Source organism: Scardinius erythrophthalmus, assembly GCF_964197995.2.
Source record: "Scardinius erythrophthalmus genome assembly, chromosome: 20".
Taxonomy (NCBI): Eukaryota; Metazoa; Chordata; class Actinopteri; order Cypriniformes; family Leuciscidae; genus Scardinius; species Scardinius erythrophthalmus.
The window spans coordinates 38,777,292-38,797,980 of record NC_138240.1 but is presented as its reverse complement, the minus strand read 5'-3'; the positions used below and the strand labels follow the sequence as shown (position 1 = coordinate 38,797,980).

The 20,689-nt window shown below is 44.2% G+C and overlaps 1 protein-coding gene across 3 annotated transcripts in view; it reads left to right on the top strand.

Annotated features, from left to right (window-relative positions):
• Positions 1 to 20,689, top strand: part of LOC308681337 (uncharacterized protein) — a 64,891-nt gene that overhangs the window by 11,651 nt on the left and 32,551 nt on the right. For 2 of the 3 annotated variants that reach the window (XM_081350139.1, XM_081350141.1), the window contains exons 2-4: positions 5,123 to 5,214; positions 10,497 to 10,705; positions 15,913 to 15,959. In XM_081350139.1, coding sequence (XP_081206265.1) covers positions 5,123 to 5,214; positions 10,497 to 10,705; positions 15,913 to 15,959 — 348 coding nt within the window. The remainder of the gene's footprint in view (positions 1 to 5,122; positions 5,215 to 10,496; positions 10,706 to 15,912; positions 15,960 to 20,689) is intronic. The other variant, XM_081350140.1, reaches the window with a different exon arrangement.

The following is a 20,689-nucleotide window of genomic DNA, read 5'->3' as shown; positions in this document are numbered from 1 at the left end:
TGCAATATTAGAGAATTTTACCAGAGAAATTGAGCTCCTCCAGGACCAGAGGAGACATCACTGCTGCAGCAGTGGATAAACTTACCTGGAGAAACTGAGCTCCTGCGGTGTGTGGCTGAACAAAGGGAGGAGGAGAGTGGGGCTTAGCGGGCCGACGCTCGTCTTCTTGTGCTTTAGATCAAAGACGCGAGAAAAAGGAGGCGAGATGAAATCCTTGCGGGATTATGCGCATTGAAGTTTAAGTGACCGAGCAAAGATAACAGTTTGCGTTTAGAATTTGATTATCTGAAGTTTATTTAGTTAAGTACAAAAGAGACGGTTTATGGTAAAAGACGAAGCTTGCATAAATGTAGGCATCTTGTATAACTGTGTTTCAATTAAGGATTACTAATCTCTTGGCATGAAACACATTGCTTTTTTTTTTTTTTTTTTTTTTTACTACGAGATTTTGCAGTACTTAATGATTCTGAGATCAATCTGCACGTAACGTGCGACCTACTGTATGACAGTAAATCATTTGTACAGAAACTATTTAAAACGTGCATTCCCCCGATCAAATTTGTATACAGATGGCATGACTGGCTCGTGACTCAAACAACTGAAGCAATGTTAAACTCAACCAAGACAGACACGAGAAGGGCCGAGCTGAGCACTCACAGTTGACCCGGCAAACGTTGAGTATGGACTGGCCGGAACTCAATCTGCGGCGCGGCACGGCGCGGCTTACTTTAGGGCCAGCTGTGGCGGCCTGGCGAAGGAGGAAGACCTTTTCCCTTTTTCAGGACTGAGGAGATTGTATTTAATTTATTTTAACAAGCCTCTTGTCGTACTGCAATCAATTTTTAAAAAAGTGTGCAGAATCCACTCTCCATGAGTGTATTCTGCGAGAGTGAGGGCGGAGCGCTGATTTCGCGGCCTTACTTCCTGCTCGCTACTGCGCAGGTCTGGTCCCGAGATCGCTACTGCGCAGACTCAAGTTCCAATATGTCAGCGCCATATCGGGACGCTGGCGGCTTCAGTTCTCATCAATGGAAGAGAGCGAAGGGGCGTCGTCCATCTTTTTTTACAGTCTATGGTTAGGACGATACTGTCTGGCTACATGCTGCAAAAACTGTCAATGGAATGAGGTGAGACTGCTGAGTATATATACCTCTTACCATTGATTGCTGAGTGCTCTCCACCTGTGTTAATTATCTGAACGTGCTCCTCCCGAACCTTGTTAATAAAACATCATTTCTTTGAAATGGAACTCTGTACAGCTGCTTCATTCTGACATGGTTTCGTTTAAGGACTCGATCTATAGTTGCCAAACTCACACTGTTTATATTTCTAAATGCTCCCTGATCTGCAATTACTGCTGCCTGGATTTCACGCAGTCTGATTGTATTGTTTGCCACTACCATATCTACAATGGCAGACTCCTGTTCAATACTAAATATCTTTCCTCTGCCACCAGTGTGTGGTAATGTGTGGATTCTATAAAGTAAAAGCAAAAAGCATGTCAAAATTGACATTACTGTATGACAGTCACATAAATGGGATTGATAAAACATCTGCATTACTGTAGACAGTTTGTTCTGCTAACAGGGCAATACACAGTGGTATACATTACAGTAACACTGTGAATTACCTGTTCTCATTCCAAAAAAGCCTGACAATAGACGCCACAGTGCTCCAACTCAGAATGGCCTGGACCCTTTGTCCAGCCTCTCTAAAGGACAAGCCATGATTGATGACATGGTCAATAATTGTTGCCCGAATTTCATTTGAAACTTGAGCTCGATTTTGTCCTCTTGCTGCTGCAGCTCCTCCACCACGCATACAAACTCCTCTTCCTCGGGCCCCTCTGCCATGGCCTCTTACTCTCCTTCCGTGCCTATGGCCTCTTTGATCCATGCTTGCAAATAACAACACAGAGGTGGCATCTTTTATAGATGGATGAGGACTGATTGCTGATTGAAGAGTTGTGCAAATGAATTTCACACAGGTGCATAGAGATTTATAATTATGCAAGTACTTTCTATCAGCTGTGAATAGATGTTTTCCTTTTGTTCAACACAGTGGCCCTCATTTATCAAAAGTGCGTACACCAAATTTCCAGCGTACACCTGGCGTACACCCAAAACCACGGTGACTTTGAGATTTATCAATATGAACGTTGGCGTACGGCACGCTCAAATCCTACGCCAGCTCAGGAGGTGGTGTACGCACGTTTTGAGTGCGGGAATGCGCAGAAAAAACAATTCCTAACACCACAAAACGCACTGACAAACTAAAAGATATGATATATTATGACCCACTGTAAAAAAACAACAACAAAGTAATTATAAACTTCAGTGTTTATTTTTGTGCAACATGGACTTCAATGTTTAATTTGTGTGATTTTACCAAAGCATTTGATTTGTAGGCATATGTATTCCTTCAGTTGCGAGCCTATGCGCTTTACCTGACGTTTCAGGCCTTGTTTATACTTTCGCCTGGCTCCGCAGCGCGAGTCTCCGCAGAAGGCGCGCGCACCTCCCCAAACGGACGAGGCGTTTATACTCGACGCGCTCGCCGTTGTACTATTCTTTGAAACGATGGTTAGGCCAGGGTTAGGCCCGGCAGGTGTGCACGGACTAGGTTCAGTAATGAAAGGCTTTCAATGACCAAAAAAATAATTCAGACTGACAAAATAATAAAAATGACATTCTTCTTCTTTTAAATAATAATAATAATAATACAAATAATAATAATAACGACATTCTTCTTCTAAATAACAATAAGCGTCATTAATAATAAAAATCTAGAAATCAATTTGGTTTCTTTCCACTTCCCTGGTTTCGCTTTCTCTTTCTCAAAGAAGTTTCTCTTCTTTGCCGTCTTCCGTGTGTCCATGGCATAAAATGAGGGCGTGGGGGGAGCGGAGACTTGAATATATAGGGGCGTGTTATTCTAATGACGATCGATTTCAGCCGCGGCATTTATCAAGGGCAGGTATTGCGTACACCAGAATTTCAAAGGTACGCACAGCTTCATAAATCAGGCGATGAGAGGAGTGTAAGCATAATCTTACGCCAATATATACGCCCGTTTCTACGCAAGATTGATAAATGAGGGCCAGTGAATCCAATAGAGTTTGGGGTCTTTCAATGAGATCTGTGGTAACTGTTTTGACAAAGGGTGTGAAAAATGTGTGAAACAAATGAAAAAGTGTTAAAACATTTGCAAGAGAAGACTTCTGCTGTGCTAATAATTTGATGATGAAGATCAAGCGGATCCCAGTTTCATTTAGTGTGTCTTAGCAAATGAGAAAAACTGTAATATAATTTATTAATAATCCACTCACTGTATTGTTATCCATATCATTTGTAAAAAAATATTATCAATTAGTGTTGCACAGTGGGAAGTAATCCTACTGGGTCTGGTAATTTGGGGGGAAATACCCAGACTATACACTGTATTAATAAAATCCTCCGTCATATTGTGCTTATTTGGATGTAGCAAATCAATGTTGAAGTCACCACAGATAAGCATGACTTTCTGATTTGTTTTTGTTAATTTTTCCACCATCTAATCCTTAAATAAATCAATATTAGAACCAGGTGATCAATAGATGCAACTTACAATGACATTTACATTTTTTTTCTCTACATACTTCTATTGTAACACATTCAAGTAAAGTTGTGAGATGGAGAGGGTTGTGAGTTGGAGAAGGTTGTGAGTTGGAGAGGGTTGTGAGATGGAGAAGGTTGTGGGATGGAGAGGGTTGTGAGATGGAGAGGGTTGAGAGATGGAGAGGGTTGTGAGATGGAGAGGGTTGTGAGATGGAGAGGGTTGTGAGATGGAGAGGGTTGAGAGATGGAGAGGGTTGTGAGATGGAGAGGGTTGAGAGATGGAGAAGGTTGTGAGATGGAGAGGGTTGTGAGATGGAGAGGGCTGTGAGATGGAGAGGGTTGTGAGATGGAGAGGGTTGTGAGATGGAGAGGGCTGTGAGATGGAGAGGGTTGAGAGATGGAGAAGGTTGTGAGATGGAGAGGGTTGTGAGATGGAGAGGGTTGTGAGATGGAGAGGGTTGTGAGATGGAGAGGGCTGTGAGATGGAGAGGGTTGAGAGATGGAGAAGGTTGTGAGATGGAGAGGGTTGTGAGATGGAGAGGGTTGTGAGATGGAGAGGGCTGTGAGATGGAGAGGGCTGTGAGATGAGGGAATGGCCAGTCATGAGTCATGAGGCGAAGGAAGAAGCGGAGCCTCCAGGCGGATGCAAGCTGGCGTCGGTACGGTACTGGGTATTCTCATCTAGAGGGGGCAGTGAACCCTGCACAAGCCAAATTCATGACACGACATTTGCAACAATGTCGTTGAAAATTTGCTCAAATTTGCTCTTTCATTTAGTCGCTGGATGGCCGCAGGGGAGATGCTAAATCAGCTTGCTTGCAGAGCGTCAGCGAGAGAGAGGCTTCAGTCTTCTTTGGAGCAGCGAGATGATCTTCGCGCTGAAGAAGAAAGATTGTGATGACTGGGCATTTCTGCATGGCCTTATAGGCAGCCAACGCTTGCAGCGAGCTGAAATGCCATTCTTGTTGTTTTTGTTCATAAAGAACTATTATATGCAATGTTTATTTTTCTCTAATTTATTTATTTTATTCTCCTCTCATACATTGTGGATCTGCATTCAAAAGTTTTTTTTGTGCAACACTACATTTTCTATATAATGTATTCATGTGTGATACATCTCACCTTACAAGAAATGTGGAAGGAAAATAGCTAAACATAAAAAATACACTACAGCCGTATTATCTTTGCAAGGACAGACAGTTTTTAGTTTAATTAATCATTTTAAATGTATTATTAGCATTAAACAAAGAATATAAATATTTTTCACAGTAGCAAAATACTAATTAAAGATTAAAAATGAAAGATAAGATTAAAATATTATTGCATAACCCTAATGTGTTTTTAACATGCTTATTTGTTTTTCCAGCAACTATTATAAACATACGATGATATTGGAAATCTTGTCTGGAGTATTGAATTGTCAAGTTATTAACTAAGGCTACATGTTTGAAACTAGCATTCTTCAATTGATGATTATCAGTTGCATTTCTGAATGTCATTTAAAACAGTATTTTTATATTTTTCAGAACAAGAAAAGACATATCCACAGAATAAGGAGTCCCTCACGGTACACCCATCTCTATCGGCCAAGGTTTGAGGGGAAATATTTTCATTCTCGGTAAGAATATGTCAAAAATCAAGGTTAAGGCTGAATGCAATCTGCAAACTCTTGAAATAAAATGTTGACTACTCTCTTAATTGAGTCATTTTAGTGGACTTGTCATCGTTGCTCCACTGTGATCAAGTGCGAGTGAAAGGTCCTGGTAGGGTAAGTGACAAACAAAAGGGGCTTTCACACCAGGTAGTTCTAGGAGCTCAGTTCTAGGAACTAGCCACCAGGGTGGTTCCCAGAGAACTAATGGTTCCCATAGGAAAATTGTCCTGGTTGCATTCGCACCGCCAGTAGGAACTCTGAAGTGGCGGAAAGTACAAGTAATATTTTAACATACTGATTCATATAAACAAAAGAATCAGTAGTAGTAGAGTTACTTTGGACTACCTACAATAATTATAACATAAGCACACAAGGCAGCTTACACTCATTGTTGGGCACGTACTGCAGACGCAGGTGTTGGTGGTGATCCTCAGCTCTCCTTCAAGGTCGCTCTTTACAAGATTAATCCATCTCTTCTTGATATCATAATTTTTAGGAAATTTAAATAAGGAGATTGAGCTGTTTTGTAAATTATCACAACCAGGTAATATGCATTTACATGACGAAGGCATAGCTAGCTAGCAAACTGTAGGCTGTAGTAACTAACACTAATGACAGTAAGTCGCGATTTATCGGGTGAACCACTGATGCTAATGCACTCTAGTTATAATAGGGCTTAGGAGAGGGGCCACGATCAGTGGCTTCAGTGTGTCATCGAGTCAAGATTTCCGGCCCGCCCAAAAAATCCTTAAAAACTGGAAAAATACAGAGTAACTCCTCAATTCAGTACTACATAGTTCACAGTCTAGTTTGTAATGTGTTTTCAGCAATACATTTTGAACATTGATGAATGTTCAAGAAACAAATCTTTGAATTGCCTTTACATTTACATTTATGCATTTGGCAGACGGTTTTAGTCGGTTCTTGCTTTCCCTGGGAATCAAACCCATGACCTTGGCGTTGCAAGCACCAACGCTCTACTGTTTGAGCTACAGGAAAACACCCAGGTTCCTAACTGACGACGAAGACTTGACAGAACATCCATTAAGTGTTAGACAGTATTCTAGGTTATAATGTGGGAGGGGGGTGGTTGGGGAATGGTTAGGGGGGGGTTGGTCCAATAATTAGAATCTCTGGGGTTTTTTTTCCCAGAATTAAGTAGTACAAAATTACTAGTCATCCATTTTTTTTATATCAGCTATGCATTCTGATAATCTTGTGGAACTCCATACTGAACTTATGATCGATAAGACATCTCTTCATTTACTGCAACAAACGGTCAGATAAGTATGATTTAAACCATGCTAGTGCAATTCCACTAATGCCAACATCATTTTCGAGTCTATTTAAAAGAATGTTGTGGTCAATAGTATGAAATGCAGCACTAAGATCGAGTAACACTAATAGCGAGACACAACCACGATCGGATGATAGGAGCAAATCGTTTGTAACTCTAATGAGGGCAGTCTCGGTACTATGGAACGATCTAAATCCGGACTGAAAATCCTCACAGATATAATTTCTTTCTAAAAAGGAACATAGTTGTGAAGATACTGCCTTTTCTAGTATCTTTTTCCCTCTCTTTTTCCCTGATATTATCAATCTTGCAAGTAAAGAAGTTCATAAAGTCATTACTGCTGTGCTCCTTGGAAACGTCTGGGGTCGAAGCTTTATTTCTCGTTAATATCGTTAGCCGCTGCTTCAAACAAATATCTGTTTTTAGTTAAGTTTCTGTCAAACACAGCACATATAGATTATGATCTGTAGTCATAACATTTACAATTAGTGCTTTTGAATAAAGAGATTGTATATTCAGCAACCCGAGATGTATCATTTGTTCATCTGTATTATATCTGTTTTTTTTGTTTGTTTTTTTGAACATCAATACAATTTTTACCCTTAAATGGGTTTGAGAGTTTTTTGTATTTACTAATTCGGTTAGGACAGTCTCTGTATGATGATATCTAGGTGAAAGAGTCTCTATGTGACGGGATTTATCTGACCTTGGTGACGTGAGACAGCTAGCAGACGGTCGGTTTAGCCAGTCTGTCTGCTTCCTGACCTGAGCCCCAGATTGTCATGTTTGAGCTCTAAGACTATGTGCCATATTACTAGAGAGAAGAGCAGCACCATCCCAGGAGGGATGAATACCATCTCTTTTCAACAGGTCAGGTCTGCCCCAAAAACTTTTCCAATTGTCTATGAATTCTATATTATTTTGCGGACACCACTTAGACAGCCAGCCATTGAGTGAGGACAATCTACTAAGTATCTCATCACTCCTGCGAACAGAAGAGGGCCAGAGCAAATTACAGTGCCTGACATCGTACTTGCGAGTTCACACACCTCTTTAATATTAATTTTAGTGATATATGACTGGCGAAGTCAGACATATTTAGCACTGCATATTTACAAGGCTATCGGCTAGAAGATATTTAGAAGATATTTACATAAATGTTATAATAATAACTAGATGTACCGCATCGCGGTACAAAATATGACCGCCGCTCAGGCCTGCACTGGCTTTCCACAAAAATAAATGACGTGGAGTAATTTGGCTGTATTGCGTGTTTATGTATATACCTAAAAAAAGTAATAGTATGTGCATGCCTGTCTGTGTGTGTGTGTGTGTGTGTGTGTGTGTGTGTGTGTGTGTGTGTGTTTGTGTATGTGTGTGTCTGTGTGTGTGTGTGTGTGTGTGTGTCTGTGCGTGTATGTATGTGTGCGTACATGTGTGCGCGTGTGTGTTTGTGTGTCTGTGCATGTGGATTTGTATGTGTGTGTATTGGTGTGTGTCTGTGTGTGTGGATGTCAGTGTGTGTGCATGCTTGCGTTTGTTTGTATTCCTGCATGTGTGCGTGTGACAGTATCATCCTAAACCAGCAACCCTTCGCTCAACAGCACCATCTACAGGCCGATGAGTGTACAGTCACTAAATGTGCACATAAATGAATTTATTTTATACCCCCCCCCATGGATGAAATTCTACAAAACTTAGCAGAGGATACCCCCAGAGGATGTCAAGTTAATCATACACATGAAATATGGTGCAGTTCTGAACATCTCCACTGAAGATAGGGGCGATTAAAGCAGAATAATATTGCATTTTCATTTTTTATGGGAGGGGCGCAAATCACAAATGAGTGATTATGGGCTAGGTTGATGTGGGCCCTTAAGAGCAACATACCATAAAAATGTCTTCATCCTCGGTGCCACGGCTCAGGTAGTTATTCAGGAAAAACTGCATTTTTGGGGGTTTTTGGGGGGCCCAGCGCGGGGGGGGGAGTGGCCCCCGAGACCAAACGAAATTTTTCCGTAGAAGTCTAGTGGGGCTACATGCCCACCAAATTTCATGTTCCCCGGTGTTTCGGTGTCCCTGGTATCGTTGACGAAAAATTTACGGGGGCCCCAGTGCGGGGGGGGGGGGGGTAGTGGCCCCCGGGGACCAAACGAAATTTTTCCGTAAAAGTCTAGTAGACCAACATACCATAAAAATGTCTTCATCCTCGGTGCCACGGTTCAGGTAGTTATTTAGGAAAAACTGCATTTTTTTGGGTTTGGGGGGGCCCAGCACGGGGGGGAGTGGCCCCCGGGGACCAAACTAAATTTTTCCGTAGAAGTGTAGTGGGGCTACATGCCCACCAAATTTCATGTTCCCCGGTGCTTCGGTGTCCCTGGTATCGTTGACGAAAAATTTACGGGGGCCCCAGCGCGGGGGGGGGGGGGTGGCCCCGTAGACCAACATACCATAAAAATTTCTTCATCCTCGGTGCAACGGTTCAGGTAGTTATTTAGGAAAAACTGCATTTTTTTGGGTTTGGGGGGGCCCAGCGCGGGGGGGGAGTGGCCCCTGGGGACCAAACGAAATTTTTCCATAGAAGTGTAGTGGGGCTACATGCCCACCAAATTTCATGTTCCCCGGTGTTTCGGTGTCCCTGGTATCGTTGACGAAAAATTTACGGGGGCCCCAGCGCGGGGGGGGGGGGGGGAAGTGGCCCCCGGGGACCAAACGAAATTTTTCCGTAAAAGTCTAGCAGACCAACATACCATAAAAATTTCTTCATCCTCGGTGCCACGGTTCAGGTAGTTATTTAGGAAAAACTGCATTTTTTTGGGTTTGGGGGGGCCCAGCGCGGGGGGGATTGGCCCCCGGGGACCAAACGAAATTTTTCCTTAGAAGTCTAGTGGGGCTACATGCCCACCAAATTTCATGTTCCCCGGTGCTTCGGTGTCCCTGGTATCGTTGACGAAAAATTTACGGGGGTCCCAGCGCGGGGGGGGGGGGGGAGTGGCCCCTGGGGACCAAACGAAATTTTTCCGTAAAAGTCTAGTAGACCAACATACCATAAAAATTTCTTCATCCTCGGTGCCACGGTTCAGGTAGTTATTTAGGAAAAACAGCATTTTTTGGGGTTTGGGGGGGCCCAGCGCGGGGGGGGAGTGGCCCCCGGGGACCAAACGAAATTTTTCCTTAGAAGTCTAGTGGGGCTACATGCCCACCAAATTTCATGTTCCCCGGTGCTTCGGTGTCCCTGGTATCGTTGACGAAAAATTCAGTAAGGTGACGAGAAAAAAAAAAAAAAAAAAACTTTGACAATCCCTATATGACCGCTTTCGCTAGCTACGCTAGCGGCGGTCATAATAATCAGTTATTTTATTAATTATACAAGTCAAATTTGTTTAATAATTGCTACAAAGGAGACAGACATCTAAAACCATAGACATAATGGTCTTCTTAAGTAATTTTACGAACTTCCTGGTAAAGCCCCGCCCACTTCAGGTTTAATACGAATACAGATACGAATAATTTTGAGATTGTTACAGATAAAAATATTGGCTCAGCTGCACACCCCTAAACTACACTGTTATCACGGAAACGGCTGGTAGACGCCAAGCTTTTTTGCATACCACTTTGGTGTAAAAAACTTCCCTGTAGAAGAAGCTCTAGTACTCTACTTCATGGCAACAACATTAAAATGAAGCAGTGTGGAAATCAAGTTTGATCTCTAACTGGGTAGACACTCGGTAGGTATCAAAAGTACACCCTTTGTTTTTTTGATTACAAGTCAGAGCCTATCAGAACCAACACTGCTTTGGTTATCATAAAGTTATCATAGAAAACCAGTGTAGAGTGCTTATACAGGGTAATAAATAGCTATTAATCAATAACTGTTAGCAACCTGAATTTGAATCTAGGCAAAAATCTGTTTATATAACAATCTTATGATAATTTCTCCTTTTCTTAGCTTCAGGTTTTTCAGGACTATGGAGGAGCGTATTTTACAACGTCCAAATTTTGCAATGAGGTACCAGAGGCATCACAGAGGTCAGTGGACCAGCCTACAGCTGAGCCGTAGGTCCAGGGCCTCTTCTCCTTCCAGAAAGCGGTTCAATAAAGGCCTGGACAAGAGTTCCTTCACAGCACTTAGACAACACATCAAACCCGGCACCACAGGTTAGCTGCATTGTGTGTATCTGTTTGTTGCAAATTTTGGTTCAACTGATTTTTATATACAGTGCATAAATGTCCTTGGATCCATCTTAAAACTAAGAGGTAGTGATATAGCGTTCTGCATTCTCCTCATTGTTACAGTTCTAGCCTCTAATTACAAGTAAATCAGGAGTGTCTGTAAGGCTGGGCCACGAGTCGGAAATCAACGGGGACTTGGGCTAAAAGTGCCAATGCACAATTATTCCAGCAGCCATATCACCCTGTAGCCCAAGACTGGTTGCCCACTGAAGCACAGCAGGGTTGAGCCTGATCAGTACCTGGATGGGAGACTCCTGGGAAAACCAGGTTGCTGCTGGAAGAGGTGTTAGTGAGGCCAGCAGGGGGCGCTCACCCTGTGGTCTGTGTAAAGTTATGGCGACACTATACTGTCAAAGAGCACCGTCCTTCAGATGACATGTTAAACTGAGGTCCTGACTCTCTGTGGTCATTAAAAATTCCATAGCACTTCTCGTAAAGAGTAGGGGTGTAACCCCGGTGTCCTGGCTAAATTCCATCCAATGGCCCTTGCCAATCATGGCCCCCTAATAATCCCCATCCATTGAATTGGCTCTATCACTCTCTCTCCTCTCTACCTAGCGTGCTGGTGTGTGGTGAGCACTGGCTCCACCTATAGCTGGTGTGTGATGAGCGCACTGGCTCCACCTGTAGCTGGTGTGTGGTGAGCGCTGGCTCCACCTATACCTATAGCTGGTGTGTGGTGAATGCACTGGCTCCACCTATACCTATAGCTGGTGTGTGATGAATGCACTGGCTCCACCTATAGCTAGTGTGTGGTGAGCACACTGGCTCCACCTATAGCTGGTGTGTGGTGAGCGCACTGGCTCCACTTATAGCTGGTGTGTGGTGAGCGCTGGCTCCACCTATAGCTGCTGTGTGGTGAGCACTGGCTCCACCTATAGCTGGTGTGTGGTGAGCGCTGGCTCCACCTACAGCTGATGTGTGGTGAGCGCACTGGCTCCACCTATAGCTGATGTGTGGTGAGCGCACTGGCTCCACCTACAGCTGATGTGTGGTGAGCGCACTGGCTGCACCTATAGCTGCTGTGTGGTGAGCGCACTGGCTCCACCTACAGCTGGTGTGTGGTGAGCGCACTGGCTCCACATATAGCTGCTGTGTGGTGAGCGCACTGGCTCCACCTATAGCTGGTGTGTGGTGAGCGCACTGGCTCCACCTATAGCTGATGTGTGGTGAGCGCACTGGCTCCACCTATAGCTGCTGTGTGGTGAGTGCACTGGCTCCACCTATAGCTGGTGTGTGGTGAGCGCACTGGCTCCACCTATAGCTGGTGTGTGGTGAGCGCACTGGCTCCACATATAGCTGCTGTGTGGTGAGCGCTGGCTCCACCTATAGCTGCTGTGTGGTGAGTGCACTGGCTCCACCTACAGCTGCTGTGTGGTGAGCGCACTGGCTCCACCTACAGCTGGTGTGTGGTGAGTGCACTGGCTCCACCTATAGCTGGTGTGGGTGTGTGAGCGCACTGGCTCCACCTACATCTGGTGTGTGGTGAGCGCACTGGCTCCACCTATAGCTGGTGTGTGGTGAATGCACTGGCTCCACCTATAGCTAGTGTGTGGTGAGCACACTGGCTTCACCTATAGCTGGTGTGTGGTGAGCGCACTGGCTCCACCTATAGCTGGTGTGTGGTGAATGCACTGGCTCCACCTATAGCTGGTGTGTGGTGAGCGCACTGGCTCCACCTATAGCTGGTGTGGGTGTGTGAGCGCACTGGCTCCACCTATAGCTGGTGTGTGGTGAGCGCACTGTCTCCACCTATAGCTGGTGTGGGTGTGTGAGCGCACTGGCTCCACTTATAGCTGGTGTGTGGTGAGCGCACTGTCTCCACCTATAGCTGGTGTGGGTGTGTGGAAGAGCACTGTTGTGAGCGCACTGGCTCCACCTATAGCTGGTATGTGGTGAGCGCTGGCTCCACATATAGCTGGTGTGGGTGTGTGGAAGAGCACTGTTGTGAGCGCACTCGCTCCACCTATAGCTGGTGTGTGGTGAGCGCACTGGCTCCACCTATAGCTGGTGTGGGTGTGTGGAAGAGCACTGTTGTGAGCGCACTGGCTCCACCTATATCTGGTGTGTGGTGAGCGCTGGCTCCACCTATAGCTGCTGTGTGGTGAGCGCTGGCTCCACCTATAGCTGGTGTGTGGTGAGCGCTGGCTCCACCTATAGCTGGTGTGTGGTGAGCGCTGGCTCCACCTATAGCTGGTGTGTGGTGAGCGCTGGCTCCACCTATAGCTGGTGTGTGGTGAGCGCACTGGCTCCACCTACAGCTGGTGTGTGGTGAGCGCACTGGCTCCACCTACAGCTGGTGTGTGGTGAGCGCACTGGCTCCACCTATAGCTGGTGTGTGGTGAGCGCACTGGCTCCACCTATAGCTGGTGTGTGGTGAGCGCACTGGCTCCACCTACAGCTGGTGTGTGGTGAGCGCACTGGCTCCACCTATAGCTGGTGTGTGGTGAGCGCACTGGCTTCACCTATAGCTGGTGTGTGGTGTAGAGTGCGGATCGGGCCGAATTTTTCTGTCCGAGCCCGGCCCGCGTCCGACAGAGCAGTAACCGAACCCGACCCGAGCCCGACAGGCATAAAGATATTTATGTCCGAGCCCGACCCGAGACCGACAGTTAAAATCCCATTTTTTTTACACATGTACGTTTGTTTGTGTGGAAAGCCCGCTTTTATTAAGCAACTGTAGGAAGGCATTCGGAAATATCAACAGGATGAGTGCATCAGCGCGCACGGAGAAACAAGCCCACTTAACACAGACGCGCATGCACGTGTTTGGTTGTCACGGCTACATAAACAAATTTGAAATTTGCGCACACAGGAAGACAGATGTTATGGTAAAATTTTACATGCATTTTAATCACAAAAACGAACGTTTGCACCAAGTGAAAGCATCAGGCACATTGGCTAACGTTACCTACATAATAAGCTGTTTTAAATTTAAAATGTTCAATGCCTTATCGCGCTGACGTGACCGAGCCCGACCCGAACCCGAACATAATTTCTAAATATCTGTCCGAACCCGGCCCGGCCCGTCGGGTACCGACGGGTCCCGACGGGCTCGGGTCGGGTATCCATCCTCTAGTGTGGTGAGCGCACTGGCTCCACCTACAGCTGGTGTGTGGTGAGCGCACTGGCTCCACCTATAGCTGATGTGTGGTGAGCGCACTGGCTCCTCCTATAGCTGATGTGTGGTGAGCGCACTGGCTCCACCTATAGCTGGTGTGTGGTGAGTGCACTGGCTTCTCCTACAGCTGGTGTGTGGTGAGCACACTGGCTCCACCTATAGCTGCTGTGTGGTGAGCGCACTGGCTCCACCTATAGCTGGTGTGTGGTGAGTGCACTGGCTCCACCTACAGCTGGTGTGTGGTGAGCGCACTGGCTCCACCTATAGCTGGTGTGTGGTGAGCGCACTGGCTCCACCTACAGCTGGTGTGTGGTGAGCGCACTGGCTCCACCTATAGCTGATGTGTGGTGAGCACACTGGCTCCTCCTATAGCTGATGTGTGGTGAGCGCACTGGCTCCACCTATAGCTGGTGTGTGGTGAGTGCACTGGCTCCTCCTACAGCTGGTGTGTGGTGAGCACACTGGCTCCACCTATAGCTGCTGTGTGGTGAGCGCACTGGCTCCACCTATAGCTGGTGTGTGGTGAGCGCACTGGCTCCACCTATAGCTGCTGTGTGGTGAGCGCTGGCTCCACCTATAGCTGCTGTGTGGTGAGCGCACTGGCTCCACCTATAGCTGGTGTGTGGTGAGCGCACTGGCTCCACCTATAGCTGGTGTGTGGTGAGCGCACTGGCTCCACCTATAGCTGGTGTGTGGTGAGCGCTGGCTCCACCTATAGCTGCTGTGTGGTGAGCGCACTGGCTCCACCTATAGCTGGTGTGTGGTGAGCGCACTGGCTCCACCTACAGCTGGTGTGTGGTGAGCGCACTGGCTCCACCTATAGCTGGTGTGTGGTGAGCGCACTGGCTCCACCTATAGCTGCTGTGTGGTGAGCGCACTGGCTCCACCTATAGCTGGTGTGTGGTGAGCGCACTGGCTCCACCTACAGCTGGTATGTGTTGAGCGCACTGGCTCCACCTACAGCTGGTGTGTGGTGAGCGCACTGGCTCCACCTACAGCTGCTGTGTGGTGAGCGCACTGGCTCCACCTATAGCTGGTGTGTTGTGAGCGCAATCAGAGATGTGTACCCAGATCAGATGGAGGACCTGTGCCTAGATACGACCTCAACGCATTATGTAGTCAGCCGTATCCAGGCCGAATACAAATCATATGGTGGACCTGCGCCTAGACACGACCACAACGCATCCCTGAAGTGTCAGCAGAGATTGTGTCTACTAGACTCTCCCCTGTGAAGGCCTCATCGACACGACAGCCATCGGCACTGATCCTCAACAAACTCGTCTCCATACTGGCTTGACTCCGGTCTTCAACCAGATGGAACTGGATAATATTCTGATTGTTCCAAACCAATCTGACTTCTGACATATAATGCTGCCTGAATCATAATCATACACTGTTCGTTCATTGGCCAGAGGAGAACTGGCCACCCGACTGAGCCTGGGCCTGGAAATTACAATAATGCATTTTTATCATTTAATGCAATTTTATCACCTCAATAAAAATTCATGGATTATTAATAATGCACAACTCTTGCATGTACATTTGTGTGGGTGTGTGTAAAAGTTGTTTGCATGTGCATGCAGACATGCATGTCTGTTTTTGAGTTGGCTAAAAATCAAATGTGGCATGTTGAGAAGATTTTCCTCCCCCTCCATCTCACACAGTTATGTGCCTGCTGACTCACTGCTTTTGTGTTGCTTAAAAGTGAGACATAATGAGAGAATGTGCTGTTGTGTGTGTGTGTGTGTGTGTGTGTGTGTGTGTGTGTGTGTGTGTGTGTGTGTGTGTGTGTGTGTGTGTGTGTGTGTGTGTGTGTGACAGAGAGCTGAAATGAGATTGTGTGTATGTGAGAGTAGAGAGTGGTTGAACATGTTTATATGCATTAAATAGCACAAAAGCCCAAATGCTGTGAGGCATATTTTTCAAAATGACACCACACAGATTTTCTTAAAGAAGCCTCTCTCTTTTTTCTAACTTTTTCCTCTTTTTCTCACCCTTCCCTTTTTTACAGGCATTCCCTGGCCATCCTCTGGAGACAAACCATCACTGCCATTCACAGTAAGAGACCAGAAACTCCTTGCATTATTTCACTATGATCACACTTAAAGAAATGTTTTCTTGTTCAATACAAGTTAAACTCTATCAACAAATTATGTGATGTACTGTACATTAGATCTCCTTCGTCACCCAAATCCGCAGCCAAAAACAAATCATCCACCCGCACCGATAATTTTCTCTGATTTAAGTATCCGCACCCGATGGTCAAATTACAATTATTCTTATGTTCAGTTCAGTTCAGTTCAGTAAATTCAACTGAACTTACGTGTTGTTACGTGTGATGATAAATGGATGATCATCTTCAACAGCGGATTCGGCGACGGTTTATATGCGCATCTCTACGGTAACATAATACACTGATGAATGAGCGCTGCTTTTAAATGAACTTTTCTTTAAAACAAAATGTATTTGACAGAATTTCATTTTCTCTGTCACTGTTCATTTTCTCTGTCACTATGTCACTGTTTCTGTCACTGCGACTTTCCGAACAGGCGAACACACATGCATGCGCACACACACACACACACACACTTCACAGCCGTTGCATATTACATACCCAGCACTTGATTCATCCTCGTTAACCACTTCGCTAAAACCTTCCCACACAGTACTTTTCTTTCTTTCCTTCCGTTTGTTTTGTTTTTAATTCTTCTTTTTTACTTCACTCTCGGACCTGCTCCATTTCTGCTTAAAAAAACGGATCCTGCGCAGCGTATATCTTAAAGAGAGTGCAAATTAGTGCCTGTCTGCCTGGCGGGAAAAAAATATACATTTTAGACATGCTCATATTTTAGAGAATGTAGTTAATATTTTCGTTAATAATGATTTATCATATCCACCCGCGGCCCACCTGAAATTAATCAGAATGTTATTTTTATTACTTGATCCGCCCAATCCGCAGATATAACCGCGATCCGCGCATCACTATTGTACATGCATGTTGAATCTGATTGACTGAGCATGATGCCAAGAGTGTTGACACTTAGTCAGTAGCAATAAGACTTATAGTGTTTTTCATGTCTATGCTTGTCTATGCAAAGTCTATGTGCTTTGCACGCTCCACACTGTAACATGGAAGAGGCTGACGACTCATTTGCAGTGCCGAATTTATTGGGCAAAAGAAAAAACAGCATCGTAATACAGGCAGAGGTCTATAAGAGGAAGTCAACTTCATGCTATAACTTAATACCAAGCAAACAAAGGCAAAGTGCAAAACCAGGTAACAAAGCAAGGGTTGGAACACAGAGAAGTAAATGACCCGTAGTGAACTGGGAGTTTATATGAGCGTAAGCGAGATGCAGATGTGCAGGAAGCTGAGATCAGTAATTGGCTGAGGATGACCTCGAGTGAATTGCTCTTTGCTTTAGACACACACTCGAGAACTTCCCATCAGTGAATCCCCGCCACCATTTTAAAGTGTGATCCGCTTCATCAAGTGGGTGTAAGATGTAGGCTCTGTTTAGGCTGTTTCATTGTGTTTTGGTTCCGTTCCTGTTTGCCTGTGTGCCTTTTCATTTGACCTAGTTTCCTAGTGTGTTTGATTAATTGTCCCATTCACAGGTTGTCCAATTATTTAGCTCATTTGTTCCTCTGTGTATTTAAATCCTGTCTTCATTCAGGTCTTTGTTCGGCATCTGACAGCCTAAATGTTTATGTAGTTGAATTATGTGCTATACTTATTGCATTAGAATAGATTGGACAGTCCAGGGATATCACCATTCTAGTATGTAGTGACCCTGTATCAGCTCTTATGAGTATTAAGTCTGGAAAAGCTAGTAATCATCAAGACATATTAAATGAAATCTTGTTTATATATTCAAGGGCATGCAGACAAGGGAAAAGTATTACATATATGTGGATATCAGCGCATGTGGGCACACAGGGAAATGAGAAAGTTGATAAATTGGCAAAAAAGGCAACAAAGAAAGAGCATGTTGACATCAAAATCAGAAGGGAAGAGTCTAGTGTGAAAAAAGGTAATGGAAATATGGCAACATCAATGGGATCATGAAAGTAAAGGAAGACATCTATACATGATTCAGAATAAAGTAGGCATTAAAAGAGAGATGACAATAGAAGGAAAGAAAAGGTTGTAATGAATAGTCTCAGGATTGGACATTGTAAGTTAAATGTAACTCTTCATATGTTAGGAAAACATCCCACAGGGCAATGCAATGAATGTCAAGAGGAGGAAACAGTCAGTCACATTTTTATGTCATGCAGGAAATTTACACAAGAAAGACAAGAATTGAAACATCATTTACATGAAATTGGTATAGGACAGTATAATGTAAAAAGTATATTAGAATGCGGAAATAGTGAACAAGGGAGGCAATATTTGTTTTGTTTTTTAAGGAGGACTGGACTAGAAAGACGAATATAAGTATGAAGTGACAAGCTAAGAGACAGCAGATGGCAGTAGTGCAACTTTGTGGATGCCAACTGCCTTAAAACACCAAGATAGAAGAAGAAGGTCTTTGTTCTGTGTCATCTAAGATACATGGTTGTCAAAACTGTTTCCTGAGTGTTCCTGTGGCTTTTTGGATTACAGGCTATTTTGTAACAGTCAAACCTGTTAACATGTTTTTTTTTAGGGGGGGTATTGTAATTATACTACACACCTTGAGGGGGCAACAAGGAGTAATACTCTCAGGTATAAAATGGGTGTAGAGAGTAGAAGTAGTAGATTTGTAATGGAGGAGTAAGCATGCCTTACAAAGCCAGACAAGCACTAGTCCTGATTGGGAAACTAAGAGTTTGATGCTCAATCGGAAGTAAGCATTGTTTATTTTCTTATGTTGACTGGTTGATGTATGAATAGTTATTTTCTTAATGTGATTATTTTTTGTAGAAGGACTTCACATTCTGTGGGATTTGTCTTTCTGTCGCACATGCCTGTTTGGACTCTTGTCTGAAACACTATGAAGTGAATTGAGAGGCCATGGGGCTTAATGCTGCGAATCCTGAAACTGGATTACACCCTTACTGTTGTGGATCCTGAAGCTGAATTATACCACATATGTGATTTTGTATCAACACTAAGGTTGGCACTGGGAAGATTTGGGATTTGTGTTCTTGGACCTGAGCTTTCATGGACATTGATTTCTGTAGTGTGGTCAATGAACTTTTTACATCATTATCCTGGTCATTGTCATCTTCGTCGTTATCATCAATCAAAACATAAGACTTTCATTTATATGTTGCTGGTTCTTGAGTGGAAAAACATGTAAGATCTTTTGTGTGTCTATGAAAGGGTTTGAAAGATAAAAAGGATGCAATGAATGAAAAGTATTTATTTATTGTTTTCTGCATGTCACAGTTTTGTTAAGATCTAATAAACATTTCTAGTGTGTACATTAAAATAACATATAGTTAGTGAATCCCACCCTATAAAAAATCAGATTTATAGCTTATTCCTTTGTGAGGTTAAGGAAGCAGTTATATAATGGCGCCCGAACAGGGACCCTAATTATTTGTTTGGAAAACAGGAGATAATAATATGGCAAGTCAAACAGTGCTGGATAAGGATGAGTGCGTGCCAGAGGTGGATTTTTCATCTGATACATTCACCACTCCCAGAGAACCCATCAGAGATTTAATAAATACCTTTAGTGATCTATACATAGATTCTGAAAATGAAAGTGAAGACAGCATAGTTGATGCCTCTGATTTTGGGTTTCCACCACCTCCACCACCTGCAACAGAGAGAGAGACCTTTTCTGATTCATTTACCAACCTCATCGAACAGCTCACTGATAGAGTCAATGTGTTGGAAGAACGAGTTGATGAATGTGTAAAGAACATGAGTGGCTGTATTTCACAAGAGGAATTCCATAACAAATGTAAAGGGATGGAAGATCGTTTGATGTATCGAATGGAACGTGAATGTGAAAGAATCAAGAAAGTTGGGGAAATGTCGGTAAAGGAACTCGGTCAATCAATGATAGATTGTCTGAAAAGAAGGGATGTGCAGCTTGAAGCCAAGTTCAAATCACAAATTCCAGTATCCAGGATACACCTGTAACATCTCAAATTTGTTGTGGTGCTCATGGTTCTGGGCAAAGTCAAAATCACACCTATGAAGTTCAGCAAAGCTCTTTAACAAGTCAAGAGAAAACGATGTTAATGCCCTACAATCCACCGGTCAAATTAGACTTTCCCTGTTTCAGTAATAAGCTAGATGAGGATCCTATTCTATTCATTGAACGTCGTGAGGAGTACTTTGCAGTTAGACCACTGAGCGATCAGGAAATATTGGCTTCTCTTAATACAGTGCTTAAAGAAACTGCTAAAGACTGGTGGCAAGCTGAGAGAAGGAAAGTAAATAGTTGGGGGCAATTCAAGGATATCTTCCTACAATCTTTTCTTAGCGAAGATTATGAAGATGTGGCATCAAGACGGCTGGTGGAAAGAAAGCAAGGGCCCAAGGAGAGCATAAGAGATTTCGCATTTCATTATCGTGCTCTTTGTTTGAGATGGAGGAAGAATATGTCAGAGAAAGACAAATCCCACAGAATGTGAAGTCCTTCTACAAAAAATAATCACATTAAGAAAATAACTATTCATACATCAACCAGTCAACATAAGAAAATAAACAATGCTTACTTCCGATTGAGCATCAAACTCTTAGTTTCCCAATCAGGACTAGTGCTTGTCTGGCTTTGTAAGGCATGCTTACTCCTCCATTACAAATCTACTACTTCTACTCTCTACACCCATTTTATACCTGA